General features: G+C 42.3%; 1 protein-coding gene across 2 annotated transcripts in view; it reads left to right on the forward strand.

The window, feature by feature from the left end:
• LOC308243576 (overexpressed in colon carcinoma 1 protein) overlaps window positions 1-12,743 on the forward strand; it is a 35,863-nt gene extending 23,120 nt beyond the window's left edge. The window contains exons 3-6 of one of the 2 annotated variants that reach the window (XM_080659214.1): window positions 6,097-6,132; window positions 6,907-6,986; window positions 7,771-7,803; window positions 11,875-12,743. In XM_080659214.1, coding sequence (XP_080515340.1) covers window positions 6,097-6,132; window positions 6,907-6,986; window positions 7,771-7,775 — 121 coding nt within the window. In that variant the 3' untranslated portion in view covers window positions 7,776-7,803; window positions 11,875-12,743. Of the gene's footprint in view, window positions 1-6,096; window positions 6,133-6,906; window positions 6,987-7,297; window positions 7,348-7,770; window positions 7,804-11,874 lie in introns of those variants that run through there. The other variant, XM_080659213.1, reaches the window with a different exon arrangement.
• The last annotated feature ends 5,922 nt before the right edge of the window (window positions 12,744-18,665 follow it).

An 18,665-nucleotide genomic window follows, 5' to 3' on the forward strand; every position in this document is an offset into this window, starting at 1 on the left:
GTTCTGCACAGCACATCATACTGATCCAATGTATTGATGACACTGCAAGTGGACCTGATGAACAGAAAGTGACAAGTACTGTAGATGCGTTAGCGAGACGGGTTCGGTGGGTGAGATGAAGCCCATTCTTGCCGCCAAGTGATGTATTAGTTAGTGTCCAGTCAGGGTAAGGGAAGTCACGAACCATTCTGGCAGAGAGAATGTACTGTGAGGACTTGGTTAAGCAGATGTTGGAGGACTGAAAATGTAAGAAAGGAAGGCCGAGATGAACAGAACTAGTAATAGTGGGAAGAGGCTACCTGAGCTCGGGCTGGAGTGACAAAGGAAAGAGGTTGGGTTATGAACACCTAGGAGCTGGAGGAAGAGGGGTTCTCAGGGGCTGGGGCCCAGATTCGGAGAGTGTGCTGCCTGGCTGCTGCTGGGAAGACGGGGCGCTCCAGGCTGGAAATGACGCATCTGACTTTTGAAATCCCTCAGCGATCTCAGCCGCAGGCCACTCAGTAGCCACTGCCCCCAGTCCCCCACTTGAGCTGTAGTGACCAGAAAAGGAGAGTAAAGGGTCCTGCTCGGGACACGGGAACCAGCTGCTGGGGGATGCTGACAAGAGCAGCAGCCAAGCTGGAAAGAGTAGTCCTTTTCCTTTTTTGCACTTGATCTCCAGCATCTCCTTGGTGGAGCCTGCCAGGGAGCCAGATGGCAAAGGAGAGTGTGGTTTTCAGAGCCCCAGCCACAGCATCAGAGTAGGGGGTGGGGACTTGATGGTGAGAGACATAGCTTCATGTCCAGCACATGTCTAACAAGAGCACGTTTTGCCGTGGTGTGCCACATGGTTGTTCTGGGTCACCCTTGACCCTTTGGTAATTTGTGCTCGTTTCCTCCCCCCCTCATTGAGCCTGCCTTTGGCTCCCTAGTGGTGACCTTGGGGCCAGGGCAGGGGAGCGGAGAGGGAACCTGGTAAAAGTTACCTTTCACTTTTTATTTTGAGGTGGTTTGGTTTATGGTCCCTTACCTCCCATACTATAACCCTATGTTTTTGGTGCTCTTGGTAGAAGCCTTATTCTCCAGGTGTCTTCCCCGTTTGTGGTAGATTTCTCACTCTTTAGCATTTCTCATTCTTTAGCGCCTCTGCTTGTTGGTGTATGGGCCTTGACTCCTGAACGCTGTTAGCACTGTTATTTAGCAGTGCATTGCCCCGAGGAGGTGCATCCTGGCTGATGTCTGTCCACTTGCTCCTCTTCTGAGGGAGCAAGATGATGGGCCGGCTGAGCCATAGCGGTACTTGGACCAGTAACCCCTGAGCAGTGTTATCAAGAACAGCAGAGCATTTGGCCTCCTTTCCAGTCCATCTGCTGTGAGCTGGCCTCGTTTTCATTGATCTGTTCCAGCATGGAATAATTTAATCTCCGGGCTCTCCTCTCTAAGGGAAGATTCACGGGTGAGGTCATCTCGTTCGCTGCCTTTCCTGATCTGCTCCAGCAGGGGCAGAAAGTAGAGTAATGAGGCCTATTTCTGAGGACTTTCTAGATTGTCCATGCCGCTGTTCTCCCAGAGCCGGGAGGTGTGGCTTTGTGTTCTGTTCTCCCTCCTCCCCCCTTCATGGTTTGGGGAACAGATTTTATAATCCACCAGCCGTCACAGCTGCAGGCCACCCAGTAGCCACCCTTGTCCCACTTAAGCTGTAGTGACCAGGAAAGAAAAATAGTCAAGTCCTCAGTGAAGCAGACTGGCTCATCCCAGAGCTGCCTGGTGGGGAGGCGCTGGCCTGAGTGGGGTCCTCACCTGAACGTTCTGCGTTTGTGAGGCCGAAGAAGGACCACGATGGACTAATTTCATTCCCTCAGAAACTGAATGGAAACCTGCATGTGCCCACAATCATGCCGCACAGGCTCACCAGATTCCATTACATCAGTGGGAAATTCCAGGCTCATCACAAGCTCCCTTTGGCATCTGTATGTCTAAGAAAATATCAGTGAATTCGCTGTTAAGGCAGATTGATAACATCTTTCAAAATGTGTTTTGTGAGAGGAAACAAGCGCAATGATATCTTAAATTGGTGTCCAGATGGGCAGCCCGGGTGTTCGGACAGCCAGGGCATCATTCCAAACCTGACACTCTCCCAAGGATTAGAATCCCAAAGACTTAAGTTTCTCCTAATGCTCAGTTGCTTAGTGGTCAGATAAACTTAACCCCCCTGTTTTGAACGGCCTCAAGATAATATCCACTTCCCATATCAACAAGAAAGAACCTTTCAGATGAAGGGATGGAGAAGTACAGATTGGTAGTTACAAAACAGGAAGATGTAAAGTACAGCAAAGGGACTATACTCAGTAATATTGCAGTAACTGTGTATGGTGTCAGATGGGTACAGATTTATTGGAGTGATCACTTTGTAAATTATATAAATGTCTAATCACGGGGTTGTATACCTGAAACTGATATAACATTGTATGCCAACTGTGATTGAAAAAATAAGAAATTATTTTAAAAATGAAAGGCAAAAAATATTATAATCTAGTAAAAAGGAAGGCTGTGTACTCAAGAAAAATAAAATACTTTAAAATCTAAAATAACCCCACGATCTTTTAGAAAAGTTAGTCCCCCACACCGGGAGGAGGATTTTGTAGTTCTCGCCTGCAGCAACAGTAAGCTTGTGGCAATTCCACTGGTTTTTCAGGGCCTTTGGCTCAACAGTTCTGGGCCTTCCTTTAACCAGGAAGCTTTGTTGCTGCCATTTCTTCTTCCTGAGGCCACAGCCGGTGGAGTTGGGGCCAGACCACGTCATCCCAGCTGGTAGTGTGCTGTCCTCTTGGACATGATCAGGGCAGCGTTTGGTCCTCAGGCAGCAAAACACAATGGCTTGGACCTATCTGTTCACAGGGGATTTAGTTTACTTTATTTATTAAATATATTTTGATTGATTTCAGAGAGGAAAGGAGAGGGAGAGAGTGATAGAAATACCAACGATGATGTGCCCTCGACCGGAATTGAACCTGGGACCCTTCAGTCCACAGGCCTACACTCAATTTACTGAGCCAAAACGGCTAGGGCGAATTTAGTTTACTTTGGACCAGCCATCATTTCCGACTGATTCTCAGTCTGGATCTGATTTTTCAGGCGAATAAATTCTAATGTAACATCTGATCAGGGCAATTTTGGTACTTGGATAAAAATGAGTTTCGTAGCAATTTGTCAGTTCTATGAAGATGGATTGTACATGGCAGCTGCTAGAGGTTTCTCCTAATGCTAACGAAACATTGACTAAGACTCTTCTACCATCTTGGTTTTTCTTTCCTTAAGTGGGATGGTGAAAATTGGGAAGATCCAGCTTGGGAGATGGGGTGTTTCTCCGGTTTGAATTAGCCTGGGCTCACGGTTTATGGAGCAGGAGTTGGAATCACACTAGCCTGTATTTGAATTCTGACTCTATTACGTGGGTGTGTAACCCTGGGTTTGTTACTCAACCATTCAGAGCTCAGTTTTTCATCTTTAAATGTGGCCAACAGCTGTCTTGCAGGATAGTAGTGAGGATTAGAGGAAATAATGTAGCACTAACAGGGACAGTCACACAGCAGGTTGTGAGCCAGTGGTGATGCTCAAGGCTTTTGACAGAGCGGTGAAGGAGCTCCACTTTAGGGGAAGCCACCTTGTTGGTTTGTCACTGGAAGTGTTACTGACTTTTACGTCTTCCTATTTGAGAGGCGGATTGGGGTGGTGGATTAGAATGCAGAGTGTGGCTTTGGTGCCAGGGTCAATGTTAGTCTTGCTGGTTGGTCTTGCATGTGTATGGCTCTCTGACATGGCTCTCTGAACCTACTTCCTCAGGTCTGAACTCTCCGAGGTGTTGTGAGGAATAGCACTGATGGTGTGAAGTGCCCCGCACGGTATCTGACACATGAGAGGGACTCACTGATGATGCCATATTTGCCCAAGTAGTCTTTGGTCTCCAGTCATCATATTGCAGGATAATTGTTTGTGGAAGGAATGGGTGAAACAGCAATCTTATACATGGGGGCATATGTGCAAAGGCAGGCATTATAAATTATTTGAAGGTTTAAAAGAATAGACATCTTATAAGTGGTATTTTTTTCACATTTTGTATTATATCTGAAGCTTAATTTATTATCCAAGAAATATGGTAGCTACATGATCATTTCCTGCCAGTTAGATATATGTAAGGTTGTTGATTATTTTTTTAGAATGAATAAAATTTTTATTTGAATGCCATTACAAACTACTGACATATGAATAGAGATTAGGTTTTAGGATATTGAATAATTAATATATAATAGATTAAAATTATTTGTGATTTTGTTATATTTGGGGAAGTTAAAATATATTTTAAAATCTTGACTCTCTCCTTAAGCAGAACTAAGAAGGAAAAGAATTAAAATAAGCAGATACATAACTGGATATGAAAAGATTAGCTATGGCAGAAAATATGTCCAAATCTATCAGTTACATATAGCTTCAAAAATAATTTCGTGATAACCTTCATCACTCAGGAGCAAGTAAACCTTTCTAATAATCTTGAACAAGTTTGTCACCATAATTTTTCTATTACGTATACTAACAAGTTATAAATCCATTTTAATTACAAGGAGTAAACAACACTTTGTTATACCACTTCGATGAGCATAACACCATTTTTAATAAGTATGACTTTGACACCTTTGAATTAAAAATTGACCCAACTTGAGCAAGAGAGAAATGAAGTTGGTAATTATCTGGCCAGGGCAGGTTATGTGCTCAGTTGGATCAATGAGACCTCCAGCGGATCTTGTACTCAATTGGAGTATCAGCTGTGGGCATGGCCAATGTGCAACAGATAATTGCCACCTTTATAAGCCCCTCCTTTATAGACTTGGGACTTACTGGCTGTTGTAATGAAGTAAAATCTCATGTACATATACATTTGGAATATTTACAGCTTTGAAGTGGGTGAACCCACAATTAGTCCCTAGAATTAGAAGATTCAGTGAAGCTGTTTAGATATTTTTAGTTTGCTTTTCTTCTTTTAAAAAATTTTAATTATTATTTTAATATATATTTATTTATTTCAGAGAAGAATGGAGGAGAGAGAGATAGAAGCATCAATGATGAGAGAGAATCATTGAGCGGCTGCCTCCTGCACAACCCACTGGGGATTGAGCCCACAACCCAGGCATGTGCCCTGACCCGGAATTAAATTGTGATCCTGGTTTATAAGTCAACACTCAACCACTGAGCCATGCCATCCGGGCTGCTTTTCTTCTTGACTGAAGCCCCTAAGAATTGTATGTTGAGTTCAGCCAGATATATTTGGATCTTGTTGAGTTTTTATTTTCTTTCAGAAAAGTAGCTTATTTATGCTAACTAGTGCTTCAAGGAAAGCTTCCTGATCCTCTTAGAAATATGCCGAGGAATTCTAGCAGAATATGGGTTCCCCTTATACCAGGAAAGGGGCTGTGCATTTTACAGTAGTGATTCCTTCTACAGACTTCCTGTTAAACATTTCCTCCTTCTCTTTGCAGTAGATCATGTATGAAATGGTGGGAGGTTTTTTTTTTTTTTTTTTTAGATAAAAAAGATCTAATTGACATGAATTCTTTTTGCACTAAAGAAATATTTCATACCTGGAGTTGCTCCACTGAACTGGCATGAGAAATACAAAGTCATAGTGTATTAGGACCCTGGAAGGGACCTTCGGAGCCATCTGGTCTACCCCTTTATTTTACAAAGGAGATACAGGTGGGCCACTTGCCCACAACCTGTCAGTCACACAGGGGGCGGGTGGCACAGCTGAGAGAAGAACCCGGGCTTCCTGACGCCTCATTTCTGTGCTCTTCCCAATGTTGGGTGCCCTCAGCATTTAATTTTGTTTGCAGTTGAGCTTTCTGGCGTTTGCTGGGTTTGCATAGTTTGTTAAGTAGAAAATCACCCATTTTTTTTAGTGTATGAATGATTGAGGTAGAGCCAGAACACTGTGTAACAGAGATACTTGATGGAAGAACTTGAAATAAAATAGACTTTAACTTAGTGTCCCTTTTCTCATAACCAAAAATGAAGTCTCTGACTATATAACCAAACGGCTCATAACAAATGTTTTTGACCTTTCAGAACAGAAGACTCGTTAACAGAAGATGACAAGAGGCGGTATGTTTGATAGTGAAGCTGGCTTTAATTTGAATAATTTTGGCCACATCTCATGGATGTAATTTAACGCGCTTTAATTTAACTCACAAATTTAATTTAACACCGTAGCACACACCCAATCCAGTAGAGATTCCACCAAGACAACTCTTGGCATGGGGTATGCGATCTGGAAGAGAACTTGCCCAGGGTTCATTATCTTTGCCTCTTCCAAGCAGTTTGGTTTTTGTCCTGTGCACGTGGCCTGCAGTAGTTTTCACCCTGCGGCCTTTGCGTGTGCTGCTCTTCCTAACCAGGTGACCGCCCTTTATTCTCTCAGCCTTCTCTGTCCCCCCATTCCTCCTCTGGTTAACTCTCCCTGCTCTCATTACTCCTTAGCTCTCTGTCTCGGAATTTTATATTTATGTCTCCCTATAGCTGAAATGTTTTTGTGTGTCCATAGCATTGAATATCACTTTGGCCCCTGGGAATTATTGATAAATGTTACGTCACTCCACTGATATTTATTTCTATATCTCTTTTCTTCTTTCCTATTGTAAATAAAATATCTAAAATTTCTACTAACTCAATACATCTTTCTTTTGTATATGTAGCTTCTTTCAGTAGAAAAAAAATTGTATTTCCAAGGGCAATAACAGTCTGAATTCTACTTTTGAAAAAGCATGAGTTATTTTAATAATTCTGTAATTATTTGAATTAGTCCATGCTTCTATTGCTTTCTTCAAATATAAAGTTCCATTGAAATTGGTCTGATTTTTTGATATCTGCTTCTTGAAGAAACTACGGAGGAGTGTATGTTGGTCTCCCATCTGAAGCTGTCAACATGGTATCTAATCCAACAAAGACAGTTCGAAAAAGTAAGCAAAATCACGTGATGTTTATTTTCTCTAAAGATGTATTTTGTGTTTTGTGAAAAATATGAAATTTAAATTTCAGCCTGCTTGACTTAGCCTACATATTACTGAGTAGCAGGGAACCATGTATCTGTTCTTTGGAATCATTTGTTGAAATTACCACTCATGTGATGAGAGTCATAGTTTAGCCTCTATTTGTGGTTATGCTCCATGGATATTGGTATGTTTCATTTTTAATTAATTTCAGTGTTGATCAGTGTGAAAATGGAAGGTAATGTGTCCGTCAGTTTACGGGTGTTTTTTTTTTTTTTTAGAACATACAAGTAAATTCTTTTATGTAGAATTTACAAGGTAAATATACAAGGTAATCAGTCTGGTGATTAGAGGAAGAGTAACTGCCTATTGTACAATTAAATGAAGTAAGGTTAACAGTACTAGTAATTGTGGGGTGAACGAAGTCCTTTTGATAATAGGTGTGACTGCAACCTTGTAGCTAGCTTCTTGCTTAAGTAAGCTTTTAAGTGAGGGTTGTGGTAAAGAGTGCTGATTTACTAGGCACTGCACAGTTGTCTCATGAGTTTTAAAGAGCTATTAATACTGGTATATCTAATATGCACACAAGGCTGTATGACATTAATTTTAGCATACGTCATTTATTTGTTCCTCATCGCTGTTTCTCTACTTTATGATTTGAATTAGCAAATAATGTATGTCACGATTCTTTGTGGTTTTATAAGAAACTAGAATATGTTCTGAATATTTAACTTTTCTTAATTTTCTCTTTAAGATTAGAAGAAAATATCATGACAATAATCAAGAGGTACTGTATATTTTTCTAAATAATTGGATATACTTAGCCTTGGTGAATGAACTCTAGATACTATTTTACTATGTATTTCTAAAAATCTTGGACTTCAAGATTAGGAGGGGGGGTTTCATCTTGTGCGTAAATCTATGGAACGGAACATGTTTTATTGTAAAGAGTCTTTAATGATCAGATCAATTTCCTTTGCAGGTTATAATATATTTTTTATTTTCTTTCGACTGAAACTGAATTCATTTAATACAAGCAAGCCAAGTGTTTACCAAAAACAGTGAGATTTCACTCTTCATTGCCTAAAATGTTAAGGGGGCTAGAACCTTAGAAAGTCAGGCAGAGACTAGAGAGGCTGGGGCTGGGAATTAGGTTAGGATCAACGTTAAGTGCTAGACAACAGCCAGGAGTTAGTTAATGTACATAGAGGAGATGTATCAGTTCCAAAACTCCAGTGGAGATGGGCAATCCATCAGTGACAAGTTATGTGGGAAGGAACAGTAAGATCCTAGGCCAAGTTTACTGCTTGGATATCCTAAAGCATGTTCAACGTAGACAGAAGAAAACATTGTCTAAAGGATGCACCGTGGACCTGGGGTCCTGGTGAAAAGCTTGGAGTTAGAATTATAATAAGTGAACACGAACAGGTGAAAATAGCTTCATTTATTACCTACCCCCAGCCTCTGAAACATACCAAACAGCCTTTCAGTAGAGGCAAGAGTCTCAGCCCACCTGGTCTAACAACACATTTGATGGGTGGATCCCTCTGCCTTTCAGTCATGCTGGATAACATCTTGCCTCTTGAACCTCCAGTGATCAGGAATGCTCTGTCTCCTAAGATTCCTGAGGTAGTCCATTCTCTTCTGGGAGCCATACTGCCTTGGGTTTGAATTCAAGCTCTTTCACTTACGAGCTGGGCAAATTATCTCCCCCCCCCCTTTTTTTTTTCTTTAAAAATCCGCACCCAAGGACATGTTTTTAGAGAGAGGGTGGGAGAGAGAAAGAGAGAGAGAGAGAGAGAGAGAGAGAGAGAGAGAGAGAGAGAGAGAAAGAGAGAAAGAGCGCGCAATGTGAGAGAAAAATATTAATTGGTTGCCTCCTGTATGTGCCCTGACTGGGGATTGAACCCACAACCTTTTGGTGTAAGTGATGACACTCCAACCAACTGAGCCACCTGACCAGGACTGCTTCCTCTTTGTTGTCTCCATTTTTCAATCTATAAAATGGAATTAATGCTTAGCAAGACAGATTGCTATGGAACCAATTCTTGCTGAAGGACAGTAGTGGAGTTGGTGTTTGGGATGGGGAAGAGTTACAAAATAAGCTCATAGGTGGAGACAAATACTAGTAAGCTTTCCCACTGGGGATGGGGACACAGTCCTGGGTATCCACTTCTTCAAAGATTTTCCTTGTCAAGGCAACAGCATCATGGAGCTTTATTCCCTCGTGCCCATGACCATGTTAGGGTGTTGAGTTTCTCTAGGAATTTGTGGAGGTTTCTATCCCTAGTATTTTTTAATAGAGTTGTAACCCTCCATATAGATCTCTAAATTCCCTGCCAGTTTTCCTCTATTGCAGTAGAACTTCAGTTATTTGCATCAATTAAAAAAGGTAATGTCATTGAAAGAGAGCATGTTACTGTTTACCTTCCTGAAAACAGGGTGTATTTCAAAAAGCAAGGGAATAGAGTGTGAAAAGGTACCACGTAGACAGGTATCAGGCGACTCCATAAGCTCTGTTAACACAGGACCTTAGATGAATCCTTTACCTTCTTCTCTCAGTTTCTCTCACTTTTAGTTTTCTCAGGGGAGGCAAGATGATTGCTAAATTTTATACGTGCATCTAAAATTCCCTGATAACAATTTAGCATTGTTGCTTGTAAGCCAGCCCACCTAACTTTAGACAGTGGGCTAGAATATTTCCTTACAACTCATAGCTGTAAATGCATATTATTTTATTGCCATCCCTCTCTCTTCTCAGTTTTCCCTATTTCTACACAACCTGGTTTTTTCTTTGGCTTCTTTTGAATTACCTGCAACGTTTCCTAAGTTGAAAGGCTGTCATTTTTCCCTAGTTGCTAGGCATCCATGTGGTGCTTATCTGTAACACATCTGAACTCATGGCTTTCTGGGCTTACATTACTGGGCAGAAACCCCGAGGAGAACACTGTTCTTTGGAAAGAAAGACATTTTATGCAGAGGAGTGGAGACACGTTTTTGTGGCCTCACACGTAAAATCTCTTTTGAAATAAAGCCACAGAACTCACTCAATGACCAAAGTTCAAAGTTGACTTGGGTGCTTTTTGAAGCAAATTGGGGAGTGATTTCAGTCTTTTAAGAATACTTATATCACGATACAAACGGGTAGTTTCTTCTACAGATGACTCGAGGGTGAAGATTATGCCCACTTAGATGTGTGGAGTACTGCCAGCACAGAGGAGCTCAAGGGATGGCTCTCAAATGCCAATGGATGGGCTAGCTACGTCAGCATCCCCCTTCGACATAACGTGGCTGGCAGGACCCCTGCCCAAGTAGGGAAGGGATAGGGCTGTGGCTGAGCAGTCTGTACCTTTAACTTGGGTGTGCTGATATGCAACTAGTTTTGGGAATTATTATGATGTGTTTTAATTGTAAGTTTATGAGTTTCTTTTCTACCTGACTTTGTCTCTTTATATAAGTCAGTGATTAGTGCTGTGCTGGCTATGCATTAAGTCTTAAGTAAACAGTAAATGAACGTTGAACATGTGTTTTACTTAAAATCAGTAAATAATTGATAGACCTTCAGCTGATACACACACACACACACACACACACACACACACACACACTAGAGGCCCGGTGCATGAAAATTTGTACAAATTTGTACACTGGGGGTGGGGCCCTCAGCCCAGCCTGCACCCCCTCACAGTCTGGGAGCCCTCAGGGGATGTCCTACTGATGGCTTAGGGAGCGGGCCTAAACCGCAGTCTGGCCTCCCTCTGCAGGAGGCAACTGGACTTATCAAGGGAAGGCGCTGCCCCCATCACCCCGCTGCTGCTGCCACTGCCAGCCACCGCAGCTGCCAAGGTGTTTTCATCAACACGGACTCCAGTCCCTTCACCACGAAAAAATGACAACTTTCTTTAGGCATTTTCAAGATATCTCTTTCATAGGATATGACATTTTTTTTTTTAACCTCACCTGAGGATATTTTTCCATTGGTTTTTAGAGAATGTGGAAGAGAGAGGGAAAGACAGAGAGAAACATCAATGTGAGAGGGACACTTTGATTGGTTTCCTCCTATATGAGCCCTGACCTGGGACCCGGCCAGGGAGGAGCTTGCAACCTAGGTGTGTGCCCTTGACTAGAATTGAACCCGGGCCCTGCGGTCCACAGGCCGAGGCTCTATTCACTGAGCCAAGCTAGCTAGGGCAGGATATGACATTTCTTAGCCCCTCCAGCAGCAGACCTTCATGTTTTCCTCCAGGAGTGAGATGGCAAAACCCTGGATCACCTTCTTGGATTCTTATAACCCAAGTTACCAAGAACACTGTGAGTGGCGTACCAGGAGCTTAGCCAATGAATGGTCAGAAAAGGTGTTTCCTCTGCAGCTCACATGCAGAGGCAGGATTGCCGGCATGCCATGGCTGGCAGGCCCTCTTCTCTCCCGGTCGCCTCGCAGGTGCGGCGGCTGGCAGGCCCTCTTCTCTCTGGGCCTGCGCCATCCGTGGCTTGCCTCACCATGCACACAGTCCCCTCCCGCCCACCTGCATGCGCAGCTGCCTGCTGAGCAGTCGTGACGTTACTGCGTCCTGGACAATTTGCATATTACCTTTTTATATAGAGAGAGGGAGAGGGAGAGAGAGATAGAAATATCGATGATGAGAGAGAATCATTGATTGGCTGCCTCCTGCATGCCCCACACTGGGGATCAAGCCTGCAACCCAGGCATGTGCCCTGACCGGGAATCAAACCGTGACCTCCTGATTCGTAGGTCAATGCTCAACCACTGATCCACGCCGGCCAGGCAGCTGATATATTTTTATTGACGTTGTACCTTTTCAAGCTTGCTAATTATTTCTCTTTGTTATCTTCATAGCTTTTGTTCATCAAGATTTAGAGACGTTGTAATGTGCAGACATTTCCAAGGAAATTCTAAACAGTCACCTGCCTCCCCAACCTCCCCAAAGTTCTTAAGTCTGTGGTTAAAGCCATGGGTGCGTATGGAACGATGTGCTACGAGAAAGGACTTAGTTAGACAGTCCACCTGCATATGGAACTTTCCACGGTCCACCTACGAAAGATGAGCTAACAGACTGCTGCCCAGCCAGCCTGCTCTGCGCCAGCAGCGTTCCCACCCTGGCCACTCAGCCCGGTTCATGAAGATGACGTCTTTTCACTGATACTTTTTTGATAGTTTTTATATAACCAAGTCCTTATTCTATTTGTAACTGAAGATAATAAGGCACTATAGATGAATTACCTGAAATAATATATTTGTCTGTTATCTTTCACTATTTCTACTTCACATTAATTTTTAGCTATAAAGTTGTTAAATTGATTCTTACTGTTATCACTTTCCCTTTTTTTACTATTTGGTTTTCAGCTTTATTTAAATGTCAGAGAATTTCCTTTATTAGGAACAATGTATGACATTGCAGTATTAATGATAAATGACTGAAACTGGCAAGTGATAGACACATTTGATTATCTTCCTGTTTCCTTTAGTTCAAGGCTCTGTGACTACAAACACTTCATAGCCAGTGAGTCTCCCATTCTACCTTCGAACGATCACAGCCTCTCCTCATGTTAATCCTATACTATTTCAAGGACCTGTGACGGATGGTTAGGATATTTGGAAAGTTTTTAATTTGATGATGACGTGTATCCTCTTAGTATTGCAATGTAAATTACTCAATTTACCAGTGTATTTCAATAATTAAAATATTTTTATCCCTGTTTACCTAGATTTCTTAATTCTTTTTCAAAAGAACGCTTTCAAGGAAGTCATTTACAACACTGTGCTATATAGATACAATATGTCAATCTGTGAAGATAATGTATATATTACCATGACAAACCAAAATTTTTCACAAGAAGAAAAGCGTCATCTTACATATTTGGTCCATATGACAATCCTAAGGAAATCAGATTGATAAAAAAATATCGAAGGTAAGAATCACTAAGAAATGATGATGATGCACATATGCCTGTCTCATATCCACAAGTCCATAATGGCATTGGGGTGGACTATCAGCAGTTTATCCCATTAGGGACGTCAGATAGAGTCACTTGTTGAAAAGTTTTAATTTTAAAATAATTCTAGATTTACAGATGAGTAAAAAGGCAGCACAGAGAGTTCCTGTATACCTTTCCCTCAGCTTCCCCCAATCCTAACATCTTACATAAACACAGTACATTTGTCAAAACTAAGAACTTGAATATTAGTACAGTGCTGTAAACTAAACTACAGCCTTTACTTGGATTCTATTAGTTTTTCATTCATGCCCTTTTCCTGTTCCAAAATCCAACCCAAGATTTCATTTCATTTCGTTGCAGTTGGTCATCCTATCTCCTGGCATATTTTTAGTCTTTCCTTGTTTTTCATGACCTTGACACTTTTGAAGCCTCCTGGTTGATACCTTGAGATATTTCCCTTCATTTGGATTTGTCTGATGTTTTCTTATGATTAGACTGGGGTTATAGAGTTTGGGGAAGAATGTCCTCACCACATTGTAGTGTAATATGACATCACCGTGACTTTTACTGGCGATATTAACCATGATCACTGGGTAGGGCTATCCGCCAGGTTTCTCCACTGAGGTTTCTGGTTTTGTTTTTCTATCCTTTGTTCCTTATGGATGAGTCTCTAAGTTTAGACCACACTCCTGAGGAAAGAGTATCAAGGAATTGTTGGACATTAGTTAAAAGCTCCACAGGCTCAGTTTGGCTCAGTGAACGCTGGCCTGAGGACTGAGGGGTCCCAGGTTCAATTGCGGTCAAGGGCATGTACCTCGGTTGCAGGCTCGATCCCTGGCCCTGTTTGGGGCATGTGTGGGAGGCATCTAATCTATGTCTCTCTCACATCGATGTTTTTCTCTCTGTCTCTCCTGCTCTCTTCTACTCTCTAAAAATCAATGGAAAAATATCCTTGCTGAGGATTAACCAAAAAAAGAAAAGCACCATGATCATTAGTAAGTATTTTTGGGGAGACACTTTGAGACTGCAAACGTCCTGTTTCTCTTTAAAGGTTTTCCCACTATTTTAGCACTCCTCCTTGGGTGCTGCCTGCAGCGTTTACTACTCTGGTGTTCCAGTGGTGATTTTGTACTTCCCTCATTTCTTTCTTTTCTTTTTCTTCTTTCTTTTTCTTTTTTTAGGGTTCTTTTCCTTTATTTACTCGTGTTCAAACAAGGAGCTGTTTCTTTTATTTTTTATTTTAAATAAATCTTGATTGTTCAGATTATTAAAATTGTTCCTCTTTTTTCCCCCCATAGCTCCCCTCCACTCGATTCCCACCCCACCCTCTGCCCTTACCTCTCCTCCACTGTCCTCATCCATAGGTGTATGCTTTTTGGCCAGTCTCTTCCCGCACCCCCCACACCCCTTTCCCCCCGAGAATTGTCAGTCCACTCCCTTTCTATGCCCCTGATTCTATTATATTCACCAGTTTATTCTGTTCATCAGATTTTTTATTCACTTGATTTTTAGATTCACTTGTTGATAGATATGTATTTGTTGGTCATAGTTTTTATCTTTGCCTTTTTCTTCTTCTTCCTCTTCTTAAAGAATACCTTTCAGCATTTCATATAATGCTGGTTTGGTGGTGATGAACTCCTTTAGCTTTTTCTTATCTGTGAAGTTCTTTATCTGACCAATTCTGAATGATAGCTTTGCTGGGTAGAGTAATCTTGGTTGTAAGTTCTTGCTATTCATCACTTTGAATATTTCTTGCCACTCCCGTCTGGCCTGCATAGTTTCTGTTGAGAAATCAGCTGACAATCGTATGGGTGCTCCCTTGTAGGTAATTAACTGTTTTTCTCTTGCTGCTTTTAATATTCTCTCTTTGTCTTTTGCTCTTGGCATTTTAATTATGATGTGTCTTGGTGTGGTCCTCTTTGGATTCCTTTTGTTTGGGGTTCTGTGCGCTTCCTGGACTTGTAAGTCTATTTCTTTCACCAGGTGGGGGAATTTTTCAGTCATTATTTCTTCAAATAGGTTTTCAGTATCTTGTTGTCTCTCTTGTTCTGGCACCCCCATAATTCGGATGTTGGTACGCTTGAGGTTGTCCCAGAGACTCCTTACACTATCTTCAAGTTTTTGGATTCTTTTTTCTTTTTGCTTATCCGGTTGAGTGTTTTTTGCTTCTTTGTATTTCAAATCTTTGACTTGATTCTTGCGGTCCTCTAGTCTGCTGTTAGGTCTCTGTATAATATTTTTTATTTCAGTCATTGTATGTTTAATTTCTAGTTGGTCCTTTTTCATATCCTCGAGGGTCTTGCTAAATTTATCAGCCTTTTCTAGGAAATTCTTGAAAAACCTTATAACCGTGGTTTTGAACTCTATATCCAGTCGTTTGCTTTCCTCCATTTCTTTCATTTGTGATCTGTTTCTTTGTCTCCACATTTTCGCTGCTTCCCTGAGTTGGTACAGTAGCTTTGTGTGGTAGCTGTCCTATAGGGCAGTGTGGCTCAGACTCCCCAGTTACCTGAGGTGGACACTCTTGGTGCACCCCTTTGTGGACTGTGTGCACATCCTTGTTGTAGTTAAGTCTTGATTGTTGTTGGTATCACTGGGAGGAATTGACCTCCAGGCCAATTAGCTGTGAGGATCAGCTGTGTCTACGCTGGGAGAACTGTGCTGGAGACACCCTTATGAGACAAGACTTGCAAAATTGCAAAAGCCTCTGTGCTCAGCTTGGATGGGGCGGAGTCTCAGGGCGGAGCAGACAGCCTTGGCTTCCCGTCAGCCCTGCCCTATAAGGCCCCTGGGTCTCAGTGTCCCTCGGTAATCGCTGCAAGCACCTCTGAGAGAAAGCCGCCCTGGAGTTTCGCCCGCTGCCAGACAGTCCAGTTTCTCCCTGAATGAGTCTGGGTTCCCAGAAACTCGCCCGGAACTGGAGTTCAGCGCAGTCGGGAGCTTCTGTCTCCCTCCCACTTTAGAAAGCCAGCTGCGCACTCAGCCGCCCGTGCATTCAGCAGTCAGTCCTCTCTGTGCGTGCACGCCTCTGGACCTCTGCCTTCCGCAGCTCCCCTGAGTCTCAGTGTGCTTTTTCTTTTCCTGACAGTTCAGATTCCCCCCGAATGAGTTTGGGTTCCAAGTCTCGCCCAGGACTGGAGTTCAGCGCAGTCGGGAGCTTCCGTCTCCCTCCCGCTTGGAAAGCCAGCCACGCACTCAGCCGCCCATGCACTCAGCCGCCCATCCTCTCCGCGTGTGCACGTCTCCATCCCTCAGCCTTTTGCAGCTCCTCTGAGTCTCAATGTGCTTTCCTCTTTCCTTCTAGTTGTAGAATTTCCACTCAGCCAGCTTTCCTGTGGTTCTGGATGGTGTCCGTTTTGTCTTTTAGTTGTAGTTTTAATATTGTTGTGCAAGGCAGCAGTTTAGGTGTTTACCTATGCTGCCATCTTGGTTTCTCTCCCCTCATTTCTTCACATGTACTACTTGCAAGTCTTCTCTAAGGAATATTTATTTGTTCCTTTCCCCTATTTATTTACCTATTCAAACATTTATTTATATCTAAATGGACTCGTAGGTATTCACTTTGTTTTTTATATTATAATGCAATCACCATTTTATCACTATCATTTTATTGCTCACATTGGTTGAGCTCTGACCATTGATAATTTTTTCAGGTTGATTCTTGACAAACTCCATCATTTTTTTCTCACCCTTGGGTTGTTTTTTAAAAGCAAGCAGGTCTATGAAATAAAATTCCAATTCAAAAGTTCATTGAAACATTCCTAAAACTTCACCAAATCTCATTATAAATGAATAGTGCTTTCCATATTATTACAACCTTTTCCTTCAACTAGACATTATTTAAATTTAGAACTTTGTGATTATTGTATGTTAATCACACTTGCCACCCACCTACCTATGTCTGATTATAATCTTTACTAGTAGCCCTGTGCACGAATCCATGCACCAGTAGCTCTCTGCGGGGCCTGGCCACTCTGCGCCCGCTGCCCAGAGGCTCTCCGCAGCCCAGAGGCCCATCTGCGGCCAGGCGTGGAACGCTTGCCTCGTCGCTGTGGCGACGAAGCAAGCATTCCACCAGGCTGCTCATGCTGCCCGCTCTCAGTGGCTGCCCCCTGGGACTGGGGGACTCTGGCAGGGCTGAGAAGACTGGATGCTGCCATCTTGTGGCTATGGGTGCCACCATCTTTGTGATGGAGTGATGGTTAATTTGCATATTACCCTTTTATTAGATAGGATTACATACGGAGGAATCTTGAGTGAAAGACTAGGAGAATAACTATTAATACAAAGATCTTTCAAAAGGAAAGGGAGAGATTTAGGTATATTTTCAACTGATATTGGGGCTACTTCCCCTTTGTTGCCTCCATTTTTTAATGTATAAAATGGACCTAATGCTTAGCACGACTGATTTGCTATTGAACCATCTTCTTGCTGAAGGACATAGTGGAGTTGGTGTTGGGGATGGGGATGGGTCACAAAATAGTTCCTTTTGGAGCTAAAGAATAAAATCTATAACTTGGGATTTCCAAATTCCCTACTCAAGGGCAGTATATTGAGAAGGAGTGATTGAAGGAGGTTGTGTCCTTTAGGAACAAACTATTCCCCCACTTGTATTTGGTGTTGAATATTTGGGGCTGGGGATGGCTATCCTTCTCTTCCATCTCATCCCACAGGCCTTTCTAGGTATCCTCTTCTCATTCTCCAAGGGCAAAAGGACATCCCATGCCCTGGAAGCTTAGTCCAGAGCATTTCTTCTTGGAGTATTTTTCCATTTCTCTCCATCTGTCTTGCAGGCTCTTTTTCATCTTAAAGCTGAGTTCCAATGTCATCTCCAGGCAGAAACTCCCTCTCCTGCACTCCTCCGCCACTTGGCTCTAACACAGCACTTATCACATTGTTCTTCAAATGCACTTTCATCCAGTTGCTCTAGACATACACTGAACCTGTCCACTTCTCTCTGTCCCTGCTGCCACCACTCTAGATCAAGCCACCACCTTCTGGTGCCTGAATCATTTCTGATCTTTTCACACAGAGTAAGGGTGAGTGCAGAGTGGTACAATGGCATGATGGGCCTTTGTCTCTCATTGTTCAGTGAACATCTTGCCTGGTACACCCTGACCCCTGGCAGCAGTCCAGTGTCTGGCTCACAGGAGGGAATAACAATGGTTTATTGAATGTTGATGGAATAAAGTGTTTTCATTTGCTTGGCAACTTACCAGACACTTTCACATATATAATATTTAATCCTCACAGCAGTCGTCTACACTTTAAAGTAAAAGGAAAATAGAAAAGTAGTTTGGGTTAATTTCTTCCTTAATAATCAGCATAAAATATGCGATAAAACTTTCAGTGTTTAACACCTTTAAAAAAAAAATTCCATGGGCTAGCGTCATGCCTAGGTAATGCATGCGTCTACTGCCCCCTAGTGGAATTAGCTTCTAATGGCAGCTTTATTTTTCCTTATCCCCAGTGGGAGTAATCCCTATCATACTTTCTTTAATATACTTACAGATTTCAGGGTTCTTCAGCAATTTATTTACAAAGGCAGGGAGTCTATATGCTGGCTTATTACATAATTATACCCAATTATTACCTGTGTATTTTGATCAACTTCTCTGTGTCTCAGTTTCCTAATTTGGAAAGTGGAGACCATAACATCGGGGTCTTCCCAGATGTGATTGATTTATATGA

Source organism: Plecotus auritus (genome assembly GCF_963455305.1).
Source record: "Plecotus auritus genome assembly, chromosome: 3".
Taxonomy (NCBI): domain Eukaryota; kingdom Metazoa; phylum Chordata; class Mammalia; order Chiroptera; family Vespertilionidae; genus Plecotus; species Plecotus auritus.